General features: G+C 60.4%; 1 protein-coding gene across 4 annotated transcripts; it reads right to left on the minus strand.

Moving 5' to 3' along the window:
• Nucleotides 1-713: 713 nt before the first annotated feature.
• On the minus strand, nucleotides 714-15373 carry PIH1D1 (PIH1 domain containing 1). Of its 4 annotated transcripts, none has more exons than XR_016460606.1 (8): nucleotides 15052-15373; nucleotides 14165-14228; nucleotides 13168-13350; nucleotides 9889-9950; nucleotides 6565-6649; nucleotides 5123-5210; nucleotides 2469-2615; nucleotides 714-784 (listed from the first exon to the last, which is right to left on the minus strand). XR_016460606.1 is itself a non-coding variant. In XM_090127626.1 (8 exons), exons 1-8 carry the CDS (start codon nucleotides 15202-15204, stop codon nucleotides 2424-2426), a joined length of 924 nt encoding a protein of 307 aa, XP_089983752.1. In that variant the 5' UTR covers nucleotides 15205-15373; the 3' UTR covers nucleotides 2390-2423. The 4 variants fall into 4 exon arrangements, 3 of the variants coding, with proteins under 3 accessions (XP_089983751.1, XP_089983752.1, XP_089983750.1); XM_090127626.1 differs by lacking the exon at nucleotides 714-784 and adding an exon at nucleotides 3833-3929 and having other exon boundaries at nucleotides 2390-2615; XM_090127625.1 differs by lacking the exon at nucleotides 2469-2615 and having other exon boundaries at nucleotides 763-784.
• Between the last annotated feature and the right edge of the window lie 1355 nt (nucleotides 15374-16728).

Raw genomic sequence — 16728 nt, forward strand, 5'->3', positions numbered from 1 at the left:
TCCGGGCTTTTCTATGGGGTGGGGGCGGCTGTGGGGTTTTCTATGGGGTGGGGAGGTTTAATAGGGTGGGGGGCGGCTATGGGGTTTTCTATGGGGCTTTCTTTGGGGGGGCTATGGGGTTTTCTATGGGGTTTTCTATGGGGTGGGGGGGGTTTAATAGGGTGGGGAGCGGCTATGGGGTTTTCTATGGGGCTTTCTATGGGGTGGGGGGGGCTGTGGGGTTTTCTATGGGGTTTTCTATGGGTTTTTCTATGGTGTGGGAGGCGGCTGTGGGGTTTTCTATGGTGTGGGGGGGGCTATGGGGTTTTCTATGGGGTTTTCTATGGGGTGGGAGGCGGCTGTGGGGTTTTCTATGGGTTTTCTATGGGGTGGGGGGCGGCTATGGGGTTCTCTATGGGGTGTGTGCAGGTTATAGGGTTCTCTACGGGGCGGAGGGGGATTATGGGGTTCTCTATAGGATGGTGGGGGTTATGGGGTTTTTCTATGGGGTTGGGGGGGGTCTATGGGGTTCTCTATGGGGTGGGGGGGGTTATGGGGTTTTTCTATGGGGTTGGGGGGGGTCTATGGGATTCTCTATGGGGTGGGGTGGGTTATAGGGTTCTCTATGGGGTTTTGAAAGAACAGCACTCATTGGGGTGAATTTTATTGGGGTCCCGGAATGGGATCCGAGTTTTTTTTTTGGGGGGGGGGGCGCAGAAATTTGGGGGGGGGTCCGGGGGGCTTTGGGGGGGGGGGGCAGGGGGTCCGATCCTCACAGCTGGAGGGGAATCGTCACCGTCAGCACCTGTGGGGCAGAAGGAAACGTCAGGGGGGGTTATGGGGTCAGCGGGGTTGTGGGGCAGGCGGGGCTATGGGGGTTTATGGGGTTATGGGGTGGGGTTATGGGGTTATGGGGTCTGCAGGGTTGTGGGGTTGTGGGGCAGGCAGGGTTATGGGGGGTTATGGGGTTGGGTTATGGGGTCAGCGGGGTTGTGGGGCAGGCGGGGCTATGGGGGGGTTGTGGGGTTGTGGGGCAGGCAGGGTTATGGGGGTTTATGGGGTTGGGTTATGGGGTTATGGGGTCAGCGGGGTTGTGGGGCAGGCGGGTTATGGGTGTTTATGGGGTTATGGGGTGGGGTTATGGGATCAGCGGGATTGTGGGGTTGTGGGGCAGGCAGGGCTATGGGGGGTTATGGGGTTATGGGGTGGGGTTACGGGGTGGGTGGGGTTATGGGGCAGGCAGGGCTATGGGGTGGAGTTATGGGGTGGGGGTGGTTATGGGGTTATGGGGTGCAGTTATGGGGCAGGCACGGCTATGGGGGGGTTGTGGGGTTATGGGGTGGGTGGGGTTATGGGGTGGGGTTATGGGGTCAGCGGGGTTGTGGGGTTATGGGGCAGGCAGGGCTATGGGGGGGTTATGGGGTGAGGTTGTAGGGTCAGGCTATGGGGCCGGCTATAGGGTCAGGCTATAGGGCAGTCTATAGAGTCAGGTTACGGGGCCAGGCTATGGGGTCAGCCTATAGGGTAGTGTATAGGATCAGGTTATGGAGTGAGGTTATGGGGCCAGGCTATGGGGTCAGGCTATGGGGTCAGGCTATGGGGCAGTCTATGGGGTCAGGCTATGGGGTCAGGCTATGGGGTCAGGCTATAGGGCAGTCTATAGGGTCAGGTTACAGGGTCAGGCTACGGGGTCAGGTTACGGGGTCAGGATATAGGGCCAGGTTATGGGGTGAGGTTATGGGGCCAGGCTATGGGGCCACGTTACGGGGTCAGGCGATGGGGTCAGGTTATGGATCAGGTTACGGGGTCAGGCTATAGGGCCAGGTTATGGGGTGAGGCTATGGGGCCGGCTATGGGGTGAGGCTATGGGGTCAGGTTACGGGGTCAGGCTATGGGGTCAGGCTATAGGGTGAGGCTATAGGGTGAGGCTATGGGGTCAGGTTACAGGGTCAGGCTATAGGGTTAGGCTATGGGGTCAGGCTATGGGGTCAGGCTATAGGGCCAGGTTATGGGGTGAGGCTATAGGGCCAGGTTATGGGGTCAGGTTATAGGGCCAGGTTATGGGGTGAGGCTATGGGGTCAGGTTATGGGGTCAGGTTATGGGGTCAGGCTATGGGGTGAGGCTATGGGGTGAGGCTATGGGGTCAGGCTATAGGGCCAGGTTATGGGGTCAGGCTATGGGGTGAGGCTATGGGGTGAGGCTATAGGGCCGGCTATGGGGTGAGGCTATGGGGTGAGGCTATAGGGCTGGCTATGGGGTGAGGCTATGGGGTGAGGCTATGGGGTGAGGCTATGGGGTGAGGCTATAGGGCTGGCTATGGGGTGAGGCTATGGGGTGAGGCTATAGGGCCAGGCTATGGGGTCAGGCTATGGGGTGAGGCTATAGGGCCGGCTATGGGGTGAGGCTATGGGGTGAGGCTATGGGGTGAGGCTATAGGGCCAGGCTATGGGGTGAGGCTATAGGGCCGGCTATGGGGCGCAGCCCGCACCCTGGCGCAGCGGTGGAGTCGGGCCCGGCCTCGCTCAGGCTGAGCTCTGTGGGGCAGCTGCAGGTCCAGCAGGGGGGGGGCGGCGCCGCCCCCCCCCACAACCAACCGCTCCTCGTTCAGCCCCACAAACAGCGCCGCCGCGTCCGCCTGGGGGGGCAGGGGGGGGTCAGGGAGTCCGGCCCCATAAGGGACCCCACAGAGCCCCCCAGACCCATAGGAACCCCCCCAGACCTATAGGAACCCCATGGGAACCCCCCAGCCCCATAGAAACCCCATAGAGCCCCCCAGCCCCATAGGAACCCCATGGGAACCCCCAGCCCCATAGAGACCCCATAGAGCCCCCCAGCCCCATAGAGACCCCATAGGAACCCCCCAGCCCCACAGAACCCCCCCAGCCCCATAGAATCCCCCATAGATCCCCCCCAGCCCCACAGATCCCCCCCAGCCCCATAGAATCCCCCATAGAGCACCCCCAGCCCCATAGAACCCCATAGATCCCCCCCCAGCCCCATAGAGACCCCCATCCCAGCCCCACAGAACCCCCCTCCCCCGGCCCCATAGAATCCCCCATAGATCCCCCCCAGCCCCACAGAAACCCCCAGCCCCATAGAATCCCCCATAGAGCCCCCCCAGCCCCACAGAACCCCCCCTCCCCCGGCCCCATAGAATCCCCCCCAGCCCCACAGAACCCCCTCCCCCGGCCCCATAGAGCCCCCATCCCAGCCCCACAGAACCCCATAGATCCCCCCCCAGCCCCACAGATCCCCCCCCAGCCCCATAGATCCCCCATCCCAGCCCCATAGAGCCCCATAGATCCCCCCCAGCCCCACAGAACCCCCCCCCCCCCGGCCCCATAGAATCCCCCATAGAGCCCCCCCAGCCCCATAGAACCCCATAGAAACTCCCCAGCCCCACAGATCCCCCCCCAGCCCCATAGAATCCCCCATAGAGCCCCCCCAGCCCCATAGATCCCCCCCCAGCCCCATAGAGCCCCCATCCCAGCCCCATAGAACCCCATAGAACCCCTCCCCTGGCCCCATAGCACCCTATAGATTCCCCCCAGCCCCATAGAGCCCCCATCCCAGCCCCACAGATCCCCCCCCAGCCCCACAGATCCCCCATCCCAGCCCCATAGAGCCCCATAGATCCCCCCCAGCCCCACAGAACCCCCCCCCCGGCCCCATAGAATCCCCCATAGATCCCCCCCAGCCCCACAGAAACCCCCAGCCCCATAGAACCCCATAGATCCCCCCCAAGCCCCACAGAACCCCCCCCCCCGGCCCCATAGAATCCCCCCCAGATCCCCCCCAGCCCCATAGAGCCCCGCCCCCCCCCCCATCCGGCCCCACAGCGCCCCCCCTCACGCTATGGGGCAGGAGGACTCGCGCTTGGAGGACCCGCGGGCGCTGAGCTGAGGGCTCCGCCACCACCACAAAGCGGGGGGGGGTCGGCGGGGGGGGGCTGCGGGGGTCAAAGGGCAACGCGGGGTCAAAGGGCAACCCGGGGTTAAAGGTCAGTTGGGGGTGGGGGGGGTTCAGCCCCATAGATCCTTACCTGGGGGGGAGGGGTTGAGGCGGGGCGGGGGCGTCCGGAGGGCTGTGGGGGGGGGGAGAGAAGTGAGGGGGGGACTGGGAGGACTGGTTTGTACTGGGAGGAGTGGGGGGGAACTGGGAGGGACTGGGGGGGGGGAACTGGGAGGACTGGGGGGGGAACTGGGAGGACTGGTTTGTACTGGGAGGGACTGGGGGGAGAACTGGAAGAGGAACTGGGAGGGACTGGGAGGGGAACTGGGAGGACTGGTTTGTACTGGGAGGACTGGGGGGGGAGTGGGGGGGGAAGTGGGAGGAACTGGGAGGGGAAGTGGGAGGAACTGGTTTGTACTGGGAGGGACTGGGGGGGGAACTGGGAGGAGTGGGGGGGACTGGGGGGGGTAGTGGGAGGAACTGGGAGGGGGAACTGGGAGGACTGGTTTGTACTGGGAGGAGTGGGGGGGGAAGTGGGAGGGACTGGGGGGGGGAACTGGGAGGACTGGGGGGGGAACTGGGAGGACTGGTTTGTACTGGGAGGAGAGAGTGGGGAACTGGGAGGGACTGGGGGGGAACTGGGAGGGGAACTGGGAGGGACTGGGAGGACTGGGTCCATACTGGTCCATACTGGTCTCTACTGGTCTCTACAGGTTTGCACTGGTTCACAGCAATCTATATTGCCTCATACCAACATATATTGAGCTACACTGGTCCATACTGGTTTACACTGGTTTATACTGGTCCGTCCTGGCTTATACTGGTCCATACTGGTTTATACTGGTCTATACTGGTCTCTACTAGTCTATGCAGGTCCACGCTGGTTCCCATCAATCCATACTGGTTCATACCACCATATATCGATCTACACCAATCCATACTGGTCCATACTGGTTTATACTGGTCCCTACTGGTCTATACTGGTTTATACTGGTCTATACTGGTCCATACTGGTCGCTACCAGCCTATACAGCTCCACACTGGTTCCCATCACTCTATACTGACCCCTACCAACATATATTGCTCGCCACCAATCCGTACTGGTTTCTACTGGTCCATACTGGTCCATACTGGTCCATACTGGTTTATACTGGGTTATACTGGTTTATACTGGTTTATACTGGTGCTCACCCCCCCAGCTCCTGGATGCTGGGCCTGGTTCTGATGCGCTGCGCTGCGATGGAGCCCAGGAACTTTCGGTTGCGCAGCAGGCGGCGCTCTGGGGGGGGGGGTCAAAGACCCTCAATTGCCCCCCCCCCAATTGCCCCCAGACCCACAATTGCCCCCAGCCCCCCCCAACTGCCCCCAGCCCCCCCCCCAATTCCCCCAGTCCCCACAATTGCCCCCCAGTCCCCTTTAGTTGCCCCCCTAATTGCCCCCGTTCCCCCCCAGTTGCCCCTCAAAACCCCCAATTACCCCCAGTTGCCCCACAACCCCCACAATTGCCCCCTGACCCCCCCCCAGTTGCCCCCTAATTGCTCCCAGCCCCCCCCCAATTGCCCCCCATTCCCCCCAGTTGCCCCCCAATCCCCCTTAGTTGCCCCCCAGCCCCCCAATTACCCCCCAGTTGCCCCCCCCACCCCCCCAATTGCCCCCAGTCCCCCTCAGTTACACCCCCAGCCCTCAATTGCCCCCCAGTTGCCCTTCAGACCCCCCCCAGTTGCCCCCCACCCCCACAATTGCCCCCATTTCCCCTTAGTTGCCCCCCAGTCCTCTTTAGTTGCCTCCCAGCCCCCCCAATTACCCCCAGTTGCCCCACAACCCCCACAATTGCCCCCATTCTCCTCCCAGTTGCCCCCCAGCCCCCCTTAGTTGCCCCCCAGCCCCCAGTTGCCCCCCAGCCCCCCTAATTGCCCCCCCTGCCCCCCCAGTTGCCCCCGCTGCCCCCCAATTCCCCCCCAACTCCCCCAATTGCCCCCCAAAACCCTTTAGTTGCCCCCCAAAACCCCCAATCACCCCCAGTTGCCCCCCCACCCCCACAATTGCCCCCATTCCCCCCCAGTTGCCCCCCAGTCCCCCTTTAGTTGCACTCCAGCCCCCCTAATTGCCCCCAGCCGCCACAATTGCCCCCCATTCCCCCCCAATTGCCCCCCAGCCCCCCTAATTGCCCCGCAGTCTCCCTTAATTGTCCCCATTCCCCCCCAATTGCCCCCCAGTCCCACTTAGCAGCCCCCCAGGCCCCCTAATTGCCCCCATTCCCCCCCAGTTGCCCCCCAGTCCCCCTTAGTTGCCCCCCAGCCTCCCAATTACCCCCCAGTTGCCCCCCTGCCCCCCTAATTGCCCCCCCTGCCCCCCAATTCCCCCCCAACTCCCCCAATTGCCCCCCAAAACCCCCAATTACCGCCAGTTGCCCCCCACCCCCACAATTGTCCCCATTTCCCCCCATTTGCCCCCCCAGCCCCCCTAATTGCCCCCCAGCCCCCACAATTGCCCCCATTCCCCCCCAATTGCCCCCATTCCCCCCCAATTGCCCCCCAGCCCCCACAATTGCCCCCATTCCCCCCCAATTGCCCCCCAGCCTCCCAGTTGCCCCCCAGCCCCCCCAGTTGCCCCCCCCCTGCCCAGCCCCATACCTCCGTGCCCCAAATCCACCCCATATTTCTCCCCCAGTCCCTCCATGGCCACAGTCAGGAAGAATTCCAGGTACAGGGGGTCAGCCTGGGGGGGGGGCACACATTTTGGGGGGGGGGGGGGGAGGTCAGCACACCAAAAAACCCACAAAGACCCCCAGACCCCCCCCCCCCCCAAAAAAAAACCCCTACAAGACACCCAGATCCTCCCTTAAATAAAAGTGCCCCCCCCCCCCCCCAAATAAATTTCAAAAATCCCAAAAGAGACCCCAAAGACCCCCTGGACCCCCCCCCAAAATAAATGACCCCCCCCCCAAAAAAGCCCCCCCCAAACAAAAGAGACCCCAATGATCCCCTGGACCTCCCCCCAAAAGCCCCCCCCCAAAGACCCCCCGGACCCCCCCCCCAAAAGTAAACAACCCCCCCCCCAAAAAGCTCCCCCAAATAAAAGAGACCCCAAGGACCCCCTGGATTCCCCCCAAAATAAACGACCCCGCCCCAAAAATAAACGACCCCCCCCAAAAAAAGCCCCCCCCCCAAACAAAAGAGACCCCAAAAACCCCCCAGGACCCCCCAAAAACTAAACGACCCCCCCCCCCCAAAAAGCCCCCCCCAAACAAAAGAGACCCCAATGATCCCCTGACCCCCCCCCCAAAATAGACGACCCCCCCCCAAAAAAGCCCCCCCCCAAACAAAAGAGACCCCAAAGACCCCCTGGACCCCCCCCCCCAAACAGAAGTGACCCCAAAGGCCCCTGGACCCCCCCCAAAATAAACGACCCCCCCCAAAAAAAGACCCCCCCAAATAAAAGAGACCCCAGAGACCCCCTGACCCCCCCCCCAAAAAAAAGCCCCCCCCCAAAACAAAAGAGACCCCAAGGACCCCCAGGACCCCCCCAACAATAAACGACCCCCCCCCAGAAAAGCCCCCCCCCAAATAAAAGAGACCCCAAAGACCCCCCCCCCCAAACAATCCCCCCCCCCAAACAGAAGTGACCCCAAAGGCCCCTGGACCCCCCCCCAAAATAAACGACCCCCCCCAAAAAAAGACCCCCCCAAATAAAAGAGACCCCAGAGACCCCCTGACCCCCCCCCCAAAAAAAAGCCCCCCCCAAAACAAAAGAGACCCCAAAGACCCCCAGGACCCCCCCAACAATAAATGACCCCCCCCCAGAAAAGCCCCCCCCCAAACAAAAGAGACCCCAATGATCCCCTGGACCCCCCCAAAATAAATGACCCCCCCAGAAAATAAACGCCCCCCCCCCCCAAACAAAAGAGGCCCCAAAGACTCCCTGGACCCCCCCCAGAAATAAACGACCCCCCCCCACAAAAGAAGCCCCCCCCCAAACAAAAGAGACCCCAGAGACCCCCTGGACCCCCCCAAAAATAAACGACCCCCCCAAAACAAAAGAGACCCCAATGATCCCCTGGACCCCCCCCCCAAAAGCCCCCCCCCCAAAACAAAAGAGACCCCAAAGACCCCCTGGACCCCCCCAAAATAAACGACCCCCCCCCAAAAAAAGCCCCCCGCCATATAAAAGAGACCCCAAAGACCCCCTGGACCCCCCCAAAAATAAACGACCCCACCAGAATAAAAGACCCCCCCCCCCCAAAAATAAATGACCCCCCCCATAAAAGCCCCCCCCCAAACAAAAGAGACCCCAAGGACCCCCTGACCCCCCCCCCAAAAAAAAGCCCCCCCCAAAACAAAAGAGACCCCAAGGACCCCCAGGACCCCCCCAAAAATAAACGACCCCCCCCCAAACAAAAGAGACCCTAGAGACCCCCTGGACCCCCCCCAAATAAACGACCCCCCCAAAAAAAAAGCCCCCCGCCATATAAAAGAGACCCCAAAGACCCCCTGACCCCCCCCCAAAAAAAAGCCCCCCCCAAAACAAAAGAGACCCCAAGGACCCCCAGGACCCCCCCCCAAAAGCCCCCCCCCAAAGAAAAGAGACCCCCAAAGACCCCCTGGACCCCCCCAAAAATAAACGACCCCACCAGAATAAAAGACCCCCCCCCCAAAAATAAATGACCCCCCCCCATAAAAGCCCCCCCCCAAACAAAAGAGACCCCAAGGACCCCCTGAACCCCCCCCCAAAATAAACGACCCCCCTCCCCAAACAAGCCCCCCCCCCCCCCCAAACAGAAGCGACCCCAAAGGCCCCTGGACCCCCCCCAAAATAAACGACCCCCCCCCAAACAAAAGAGACCCCAATGATCCCCTGGACCCCCCCCCAAAAGCCCCCCCCAAAGAAAAGAGACCCCCAAAGACCCCCTGGACCCCCCCCAAAATAAACGACCCCCCCCCAAACAAAAGAGACCCCAAAGACCCCCAGGACCCCCCCCAAAAATAAACGAGCCCACCAGAATAAACGACCCCCCCCCAACAATAAACGACCCCCCCCCCAAAAAAAGCCCCCCCCAAACAAAAGAGACCCCAAGGACCCCCTGAACCCCCCCCCCAAAAAAAAGCCCCCCCCCAAAACAAAAGAGACCCCAATGATCCCCTGGACCCCCCCCCAAAAGCCCCCCCCCAAAGAAAAGAGACCCCCAAAGACCCCCAGGACCCCCCCAAAAATAAACGACCCCACCAGAATAAAAGACCCCCCCCCAAAAATAAATGACCCCCCCCCCCATAAAAGCCCCCTCCCCAAACAAAAGAGACCCCAAAGACCCCCAGGACCCCCCCCAAAAATAAACGACCCCACCAGAATAAAAGACCGCCCCCCCCCCAAAATAAATGACCCCCCCCAAAAGCCCCCCCCCAAAGAAAAGAGACCCCCAAAGACCCCCTGGACCCCCCCAAAAATAAACGACCCCACCAGAATAAAAGACCCCCCCCCCAAAAATAAATGACCCCCCCCCATAAAAGCCCCCCCCCAAACAAAAGAGACCCCAAGGACCCCCTGAACCCCCCCCCAAAATAAACGACCCCCCTCCCCAAACAAGCCCCCCCCCCCCCCAAACAGAAGCGACCCCAAAGGCCCCTGGACCCCCCCCAAAATAAACGACCCCCCCCCAAACAAAAGAGACCCCAAGGACCCCCTGAACCCCCCCCCAAAAAAAAGCCCCCCCAAAACAAAAGAGACCCCAATGATCCCCTGGACCCCCCCCCAAAAGCCCCCCCCCAAACAAAAGAGACCCCCAAAGACCCCCTGGACCCCCCCAAAAATAAACGACCCCACCAGAATAAAAGACCCCCCCCCAAAAATAAATGACCCCCCCCCCCATAAAAGCCCCCTCCCCAAACAAAAGAGACCCCAAGGACCCCCTGGACCCCCCCCAAAATAAACGACCCCCCCCCCCAAAAAAAGCCCCCCCCCACCTGCAGGGTGCGGAAGAAGCCGGAGTTGATGACGACGTCGTAGGCGGTGCAGCGATGGCCGCCTGCCCGGAATTGGGGCAAATTTGGGGCTTTTTGGGGCTTTTTGGGGGCATTTGGGGATTTTGGGGATTTTTAAGGGGGGTTTTGGGGCAAATTTGGTGGTTTTTGGGGGCAAATTTGGGGGTTTTTGGGGCAAATTTGGGGTTTTTTGGGGGGGAAATGTGGGGATTTTGGGGGGAAATTTGGTGTTTTTTTGTGACAGATTTTGGGGCTTTTGGGGTTTTTTGGGGTTTTTAGGGGGGATTTGGGGATTTTGGGGGGTTTGGGGGATTTTGGGAGGTGGTTTTGGGGCAAATTTGGGGTTTTTTAGGGGGGAAATGTGGGGATTTTGGGGGTAAATTTGGTGGGTTTTGTGATGGATTTTGGGGCTTTTGGGGCATTTTGGGGTTTTTAGGGGGGATTTGGGGATTTTGGGGGGTGGTTTTGGGGTAAATTTCGGGGTTTTTGGGGCAAATTTGGGGGTTTTTAGGGCAAATTTGGTTTTTTTGGGGGGCAAATGTGGGGATTTGGGGGGTAAATTTGGTGTTTTTTTGTGACAGATTTTGGGGCTTTTGGGGTTTTTTGAGGTTTTTAGGGGGGATTTGGGGTTTTTGGGGGGTGGTTTTGTGGGAAATTTGGGGGTTTTTGGGGCAAATTTGGGGGTTTTTGGGGCAAATTTGGTTTTTTTGGGGGGCAAATGTGGGGATTTGGGGGGTAAATTTGGTGTTTTTTTGTGACAGATTTTGGGGCTTTTGGGGTTTTTTGGGCTTTTTAGGGGGGATTTGGGGATTTTGGGGGGTTTGGGGGATTTTGGGAGGTGGTTTGGGGGCAAATTTGGGGGTTTTTGGGGCAAATTTGGGGGTTTTTGGGGCAAATTTGGTGGTTTTGGGGCAAATTTGGTGGGTTTTGTGATGGATTTTGGGGCTTTTGGGGTTTTTAGGGGGGATTTGGGGATTTTGGGAGGTGGTTTTGGGGCAAATTTGGGGGTTTTTGGGGCAAATTTGCTTTTTTTGGGGGGGAAATGTGGGGATTTGGGGGGTAAATTTGGTGTTTTTTTGTGACAGATTTTGGGGCTTTTGGGGTTTTTTGGGCTTTTTAGGGGGGATTTGGGGATTTTGGGGGGTTTGGGGGATTTTGGGGGGTGGTTTGGGGGCAAATTTGCGGGTTTTTGGGGGGGAAATGTGGGGATTTTGGGGGCAAAATTGGGGTTTTTTGGAGCAGATTTGGGGTTTTTAAGAACAGATTTGGGGCAAAATTGGTGTTTTTTGAGACAGATTTTGGGGTTTTTGGGGGCATTTTGGGGGTTTTAGGGGGGATTTGGGGATTTTTGGGGGTTTGGGGGTTTTTGGGGGCTGGTTTTGGGGCAAATTTGGGGTTTTTTGGGGGGGAAATGTGGGGATTTTGGGGGTAAATTTGGTGGTTTTTTGTGACGGATTTTGGGGCTTTTGGGGCATTTTGGGGTTTTTAGGGGGGATTTGGGAATTTTTTGGGGTTTTGGGGTTTTTGGGGGGTGATTTTGGGGTAAATTTGGGGTTTTTTGGGGCAAATTTTGGGGTTTTTGGGGGGGATTTGGGGATTTTGGGGGGTTTGGGGGATTTTGGGGGGTGGTTTTGGGGCAAATTTGGGGCTTTTGGGGGGGAAATGTGGGGATTTTGGGGGCAAAATTGGGGTTTTTTGGAGCAGATTTGGGGTTTTTAAGAACAGATTTGGGGCAAAATTGGTGTTTTTTGAGGCAGATTTTGGGGGCATTTTGGGGCTTTTTGGGGGGATTGGGGGATTTTGGGGTGTTTTGGGGTTTTTGGGGGGTGGTTTTGTGGCAAATTTGGGGGTTTTGGGGGCAAATTTGGGGGTTTTTAGGGCAGATTTGGTTTTTTTGGGGTGCAAATGTGGGGATTTGGGGGGTAAATTTGGTGTTTTTTGTGATGGATTTTGGGGCTTTTGGGGCATTTTGGGGTTTTTAGGGGGGATTTGGGGATTTTGGGGGTTTTGGGGGATTTTGGGGGCTGGTTTGGGGGCAAATTTGGGGGTTTTGGGGGGGAAATGTGGGGATTTTGGGGGCAAAATTGGGTTTTTTGGAGCAGATTTGGGGTTTTTAAGAACAGATTTGGGGCAAAATTGGTGTTTTTTGAGACAGATTTTGGGGTTTTTGGGGGCATTTTGGGGGTTTTAGGGGGGATTTGGGGATTTTTGGGGGTTTGGGGGTTTTTGGGGGCTGGTTTTGGGGCAAATTTGGGGTTTTTTGGGGGGGAAATGTGGGGATTTTGGGGGTAAATTTGGTGGTTTTTTGTGACGGATTTTGGGGCTTTTGGGGCATTTTGGGGTTTTTAGGGGGGATTTGGGAATTTTTTGGGGTTTTGGGGTTTTTGGGGGGTGATTTTGGGGTAAATTTGGGGTTTTTTGGGGCAAATTTTGGGGTTTTTGGGGGGGATTTGGGGATTTTGGGGGGTTTGGGGGATTTTGGGGGGTGGTTTTGGGGCAAATTTGGGGCTTTTGGGGGGGAAATGTGGGGATTTTGGGGGCAAAATTGGGGTTTTTTGGAGCAGATTTGGGGTTTTTAAGAACAGATTTGGGCAAAATTGGTGTTTTTTGAGGCAGATTTTGGGGGCTTTTGGGGGGGGGGGGTTGGGGGGCGGCTTTGGGGCAAAATTGGGGGTTTTGGAGACAAAAATTTGGGGGGGGGTTTTGGGGCAAAATTGGGGATTTTTGGGGGGGTAAGTTTGGAGATTTGGGGGAAAACGTGGGGATTTTTTGAATGGATTTGGGGCAAATTTGATGTTTTTTGAATTTTGGGGCTTTTGGGGGGAGATTTTGGGGGGTTTGGGGGCAAAATTGGGGGTTTTGGAGACAAAAATTTGGGGGGGATTTTGGGGCAACATTGGGGATTTTTTGGGGGGTAAGTCTGGGGATTTGGGGGGCGAAACGTGGGGATTTTGGGGGCGAATGTGGAGTTTCTAGGATCAGATTTGGGGCAAAATTGGTGTTTTTGTGGCAAATTTTGGGGCACTTTGGGGGGGATTTGGGATCTTTTAATATCCTGGGTTTTTTTGGGGGCTGCTTGGGGGCAAATTTGGGTTTATCCCACAGACCTCAAATAGGGGGAGGGAGAAATTTTGGGTCAGTTTCAAGCTTTTTCCATGGATTTTGAGGCTCGTTTCGAGTTGCTTTTGTCGCTTTTTGAGTCGCTTTAAGAGGGCGGGTGGGGGGGGGGTCTTTTTTTTTTGGGGGGGGGGTCCCACTTACTGCTGTCCTGCTCGATGTGGGGCTCCCCCAGACTCATGGGGATGCGGAAGGAGGCGGCGTCGGGGGAGCTGAGGAGGTCCTGAAGTTCGGGGGGGGTCAGAGGGGGGGGCGCGGGGACCTCGGCCGAATGGCAGACGTTGACGAAAACCTTCGAGCCCCCCGCCCATGTCTTCACACACAGACCTGCATTTGGGGGGGGGGGGGACAAGATGGGGGGGGTTTAAGGGGTCCTGGGGGGGTCCTGGGGGGGTCCTGAAAGGCATTTGGGGGCCTGGAGGGGGTCCTTGGGGGGAGGGGGGGGTTGAGGGGGGTCTTGGGGGGGTTGTGGAGGGGCTGGTGGAGGGGCTGGGGGGTGGTTCTTGGGGGGGGGAAAGATGAGGGGGGTCTTGGGGGGTTGTGGAGGGGCTGGGGGGGTCCTGAAGGGCATCTGGGGGGGTTTAGGGGGTCCTTGGGGGGTTTTGAGGGTTGTGGGGGGGTCCTGGAGGGGTCCTGAAAGGCATTTGGGGGGCTGGAGGGGGTCCTTGGGGGGAGGGGGACCTTGGGGGTCCTGGGGGGGTTGTGGAGGGACTGAGGGGGGTCCTTGAGGGGGGGGAAGGTTGAGGGGGGTCTTGGGGCTGTGGAGGGGCTGGGGGGCTCCTGGGGGGGTTGTGGAGGGGCTGGGGGGGTCCTGAAGGGCATCTGGGGGGGGTTTAGGGGGTCCTTGGGGGGTTTTGAGGGTTGTGGGGGGGGGTCCTGGAGGGGTCCTGAAGGGCGTTTGGGGGGCTGGAGGGGGTCCTTGGGGAAAGGGGGGGTTGAGGGGGGGTCTTCGGGGGGTTGTGGAGGGGCTGGGGGGGTCCTGAAGGTGTCCTGGGGGCTGTGGGTGTCCTGGGGGGAGGGGGGTAGGGGGGGTCCTGAGGAGGTTTGGGGAGGTTGGAGGGGGTCCTGGGGGGGAGGCCTGGAGGGGGAACTTGGAGAATGTCTCACGGTGCCCCCCCCCCAAAAAATCCCAATCCTGTACCTGGTTTGGGGGTGACGGCGCGGGAGGGGGCGGTGGGGGGGGCACATTCCTCATTCTGGGTCACCTGAGGGTGGGGGCGCCGTGAGACATTCCGGCCCCCCCCCCCTCAAGAGACCCCCCCACAGCCTCTCCATACCCCCAACGCCCCCCCCCCCCCCCGCTTCAGCCCCTCCCTACCCCCTTATGAACCCCCCAGCCTCCCCCATTACCCCCCCCAGAATCCCCCCCCCACACACAACCCCTTCCAGCCCCTCCCTACCCCCCAAAGCCCCCCCCGGGACACCCCCAAGCCCCCCCATAGCCCCCCAGAACCCCTTATGGCCCTTCCAGCCCCTCCACACCCCCCAAAACCCACCCACAACCCCCCCCCCAGGGCCCTTTCCATCCCCCCCCCCATCCCCCATCTCCCCCCCACCCCCTCAGGACCCCCCAGCACCCACCCACCCAACCCCCCCCCCCCAACTCCCCCAACCCCCCTTGAACCTCTCCTGACCCCCCCCCCACCCCTTCAGGACCCTCCCAGCCCCCCTACACCCCCCAAAACCCACCCAGAATCCCCCCCCAACCCCCTCGAGCCTCCCCCCATCACCCCCCTCACCCCCTCAGCCCCCCCCCCAGACCCTCCTCACCCCCTAAAACCCGCCCAGGATCCCATCCACCCCCCCCCCGCGCCCCTCCCCCCAGGACCCCCCAATCCCTTCTTAAACCTCCCCCCAACCCCCCCAAGACCCCCTCCACAGCCCCCCAGATTCCTCCAAGACCCCCCCACACCCCTAAAAAGACCTTCTTAGCCCCCCTATCTCCCCTTTAATGGCCCCCAAACTCCCCCCCAAGGCCTCTCAGGACCCCCCCCCCTGCCCAAAGACCCCTCCCGACCCCCCCCCCACCTGCAGCAGCCTCCGCAGCGCGTCGTCGCCATCATCCTCCTCCAACTCCGCCGACAGCAGCGACGAATCCGTGGGGGCCGCCATGATTCCCCCGGAAGCGGTTCCCACGTGAAAGACCAACTTCCGGTCACGAAGCGGAAGGTGTGGCTGCATCTCTATGGTGTCGCGCGCGGATGAAAGGCGCCGCTCGCTCCGCCCACCCCGGAGGTCGACGTCTCTGTGGTGCCGCGATTCAATGGCGGCGTTGGGACCCCCCCCGGTGGCCGAAATCTTCGCGGAAATGGCGGAGGGGCCGCGGGAGGAGGGGGCGGGGCCTGGGCAGGTGGGGGGGGCAACGAGGGGGGGTCTGGGGTCTGCTAAGGGGGGGGGGTTCATAAAGCTTGGGGGGAGGAATGGGGGTTATAGGGATGGAGGGGGGCCTGGGGGGGGCTTTGGGGTTCCACGTGGGGGGGGGGGGGGGGGAATGGGGGTTTATGGGGCTGTGGGGGGGGGTCCTAAGGATGGGGGGGGATTGGGGCTGTCCCGGGGGGGTTGTAGGGGGGTCCTGAGGGGGTTTGGGGGGGGTCTGGGGTCTTCTGGGGGAGGGAGGATGGGGGGGGGTTAAATGGCTGGGGGGATCCTGGGAGGGGGGAGGAATGGGGAATTATGGGGCGGTGGGGGGGGGTCCTGAGGGGGGGTTTGGGATCTTTTAGGAGGAGAAATTGGGGGTTATGGGGTGGGGGGGTCCTGGGGTGGGCTTTGGGGTCCCAGGGGTGGTGGGGGTGGGTAGGAAATGGGGATTTATAGGGGGAGGTCCTGGGATGGGGAGGGGGGGGTGGGGGGGGTGGGGGGGAGTTATGGGGGGGTCCTTGGGGGGGGGGGTTGGGGTCTTTTGGGATGGGGAATTGGATGTTATGGGGTGGGGGGGGTCGTGGGGTGGGCTTTGGTGTCTGGGGGGGGGGTGGGGGGGGGAATAAGGGGGTTATGGGGGAGGTCATGGGGGGGTTATGGGAGTCTGGGGTCTTCTGGGGGGGGGGAGGAGGGGGCAATGCAGGGTTGAGTGGGGCCAAACTCCAAAGGCCGTTGTGTGGGGCAGAAGTGCAGTGGGGTGGGGTGGTCCAAAGGTCCCATTTTCCTCCCGGGGGGGGGGCACAGTGACCTTTCACTTCCCCCCCCCTTATAGGATTGGTCCATAGGGACGTGGGGGGGGGGGTCCATAGGGCCTGGAGGGGGTCTAAGGGGGGGGGTCCATAAGGATATGGGGGGGTCCTTAGGGTCTGGGGGGGGTCTATAGAGTCTGGGGGGGGTCCATAGGGATATAGGAGGATCCTTAGGTCTGGGGGGGGGTCCTTAGGGTCTGGGGGGGGGTCATGGGGCCTGGGGGGAGTCCAGGGGGGGGTCCATAGGGGTATGGGGGGGGGTCCATGGGTACTAAAGTGGACTGGGGGGGGTCCATGGAATTGGGGGGGGGTCCAGGAGGGGGTTCATAGGGATATGGGGGGGGGTCCATAGGGTCTGGAGGGGGGTTGTGGGGCCTGGGGAAGTCTGGGGGGGGTCCATAGGGGGGAGGGGAGTCCAAGAGGGGGTATGAAGGGATATGGGGGGGTCCATAGGGATATAGGGGGGGGGTCTTTAGGTCTGGGGGGGTCTACAGAGTCTGGAAGGAGGGGGTCCACAGTGATATGGGGGGGGCGGGGG

Source organism: Phasianus colchicus, chromosome 31 (genome assembly GCF_987193195.1).
Source record: "Phasianus colchicus chromosome 31, bPhaCol1.hap1.1, whole genome shotgun sequence".
NCBI lineage: Eukaryota > Metazoa > Chordata > Aves > Galliformes > Phasianidae > Phasianus > Phasianus colchicus.

Excerpts from the sequence above, each read along its gene's own strand:
- PIH1D1 (XM_090127626.1), bottom strand. The coding sequence starts at position 15,204 with ATGCAGCCACACCTTCCGCTTCGTGACCGGAAGTTGGTCTTTCACGTG. Across the intron at positions 5,211-6,564 it reads GGTGGATTTGGGGCACGGAG|AGCGCCGCCTGCTGCGCAAC; the intron begins GTATGGGGCTGG and ends CCCCCCCCCCAG. Across the intron at positions 3,930-5,122 it reads AGCATCCAGGAGCTGGGGGG|CCCCCCCCCGCCGACCCCCC; the intron begins GTGAGCACCAGT and ends TGACCCCCGCAG.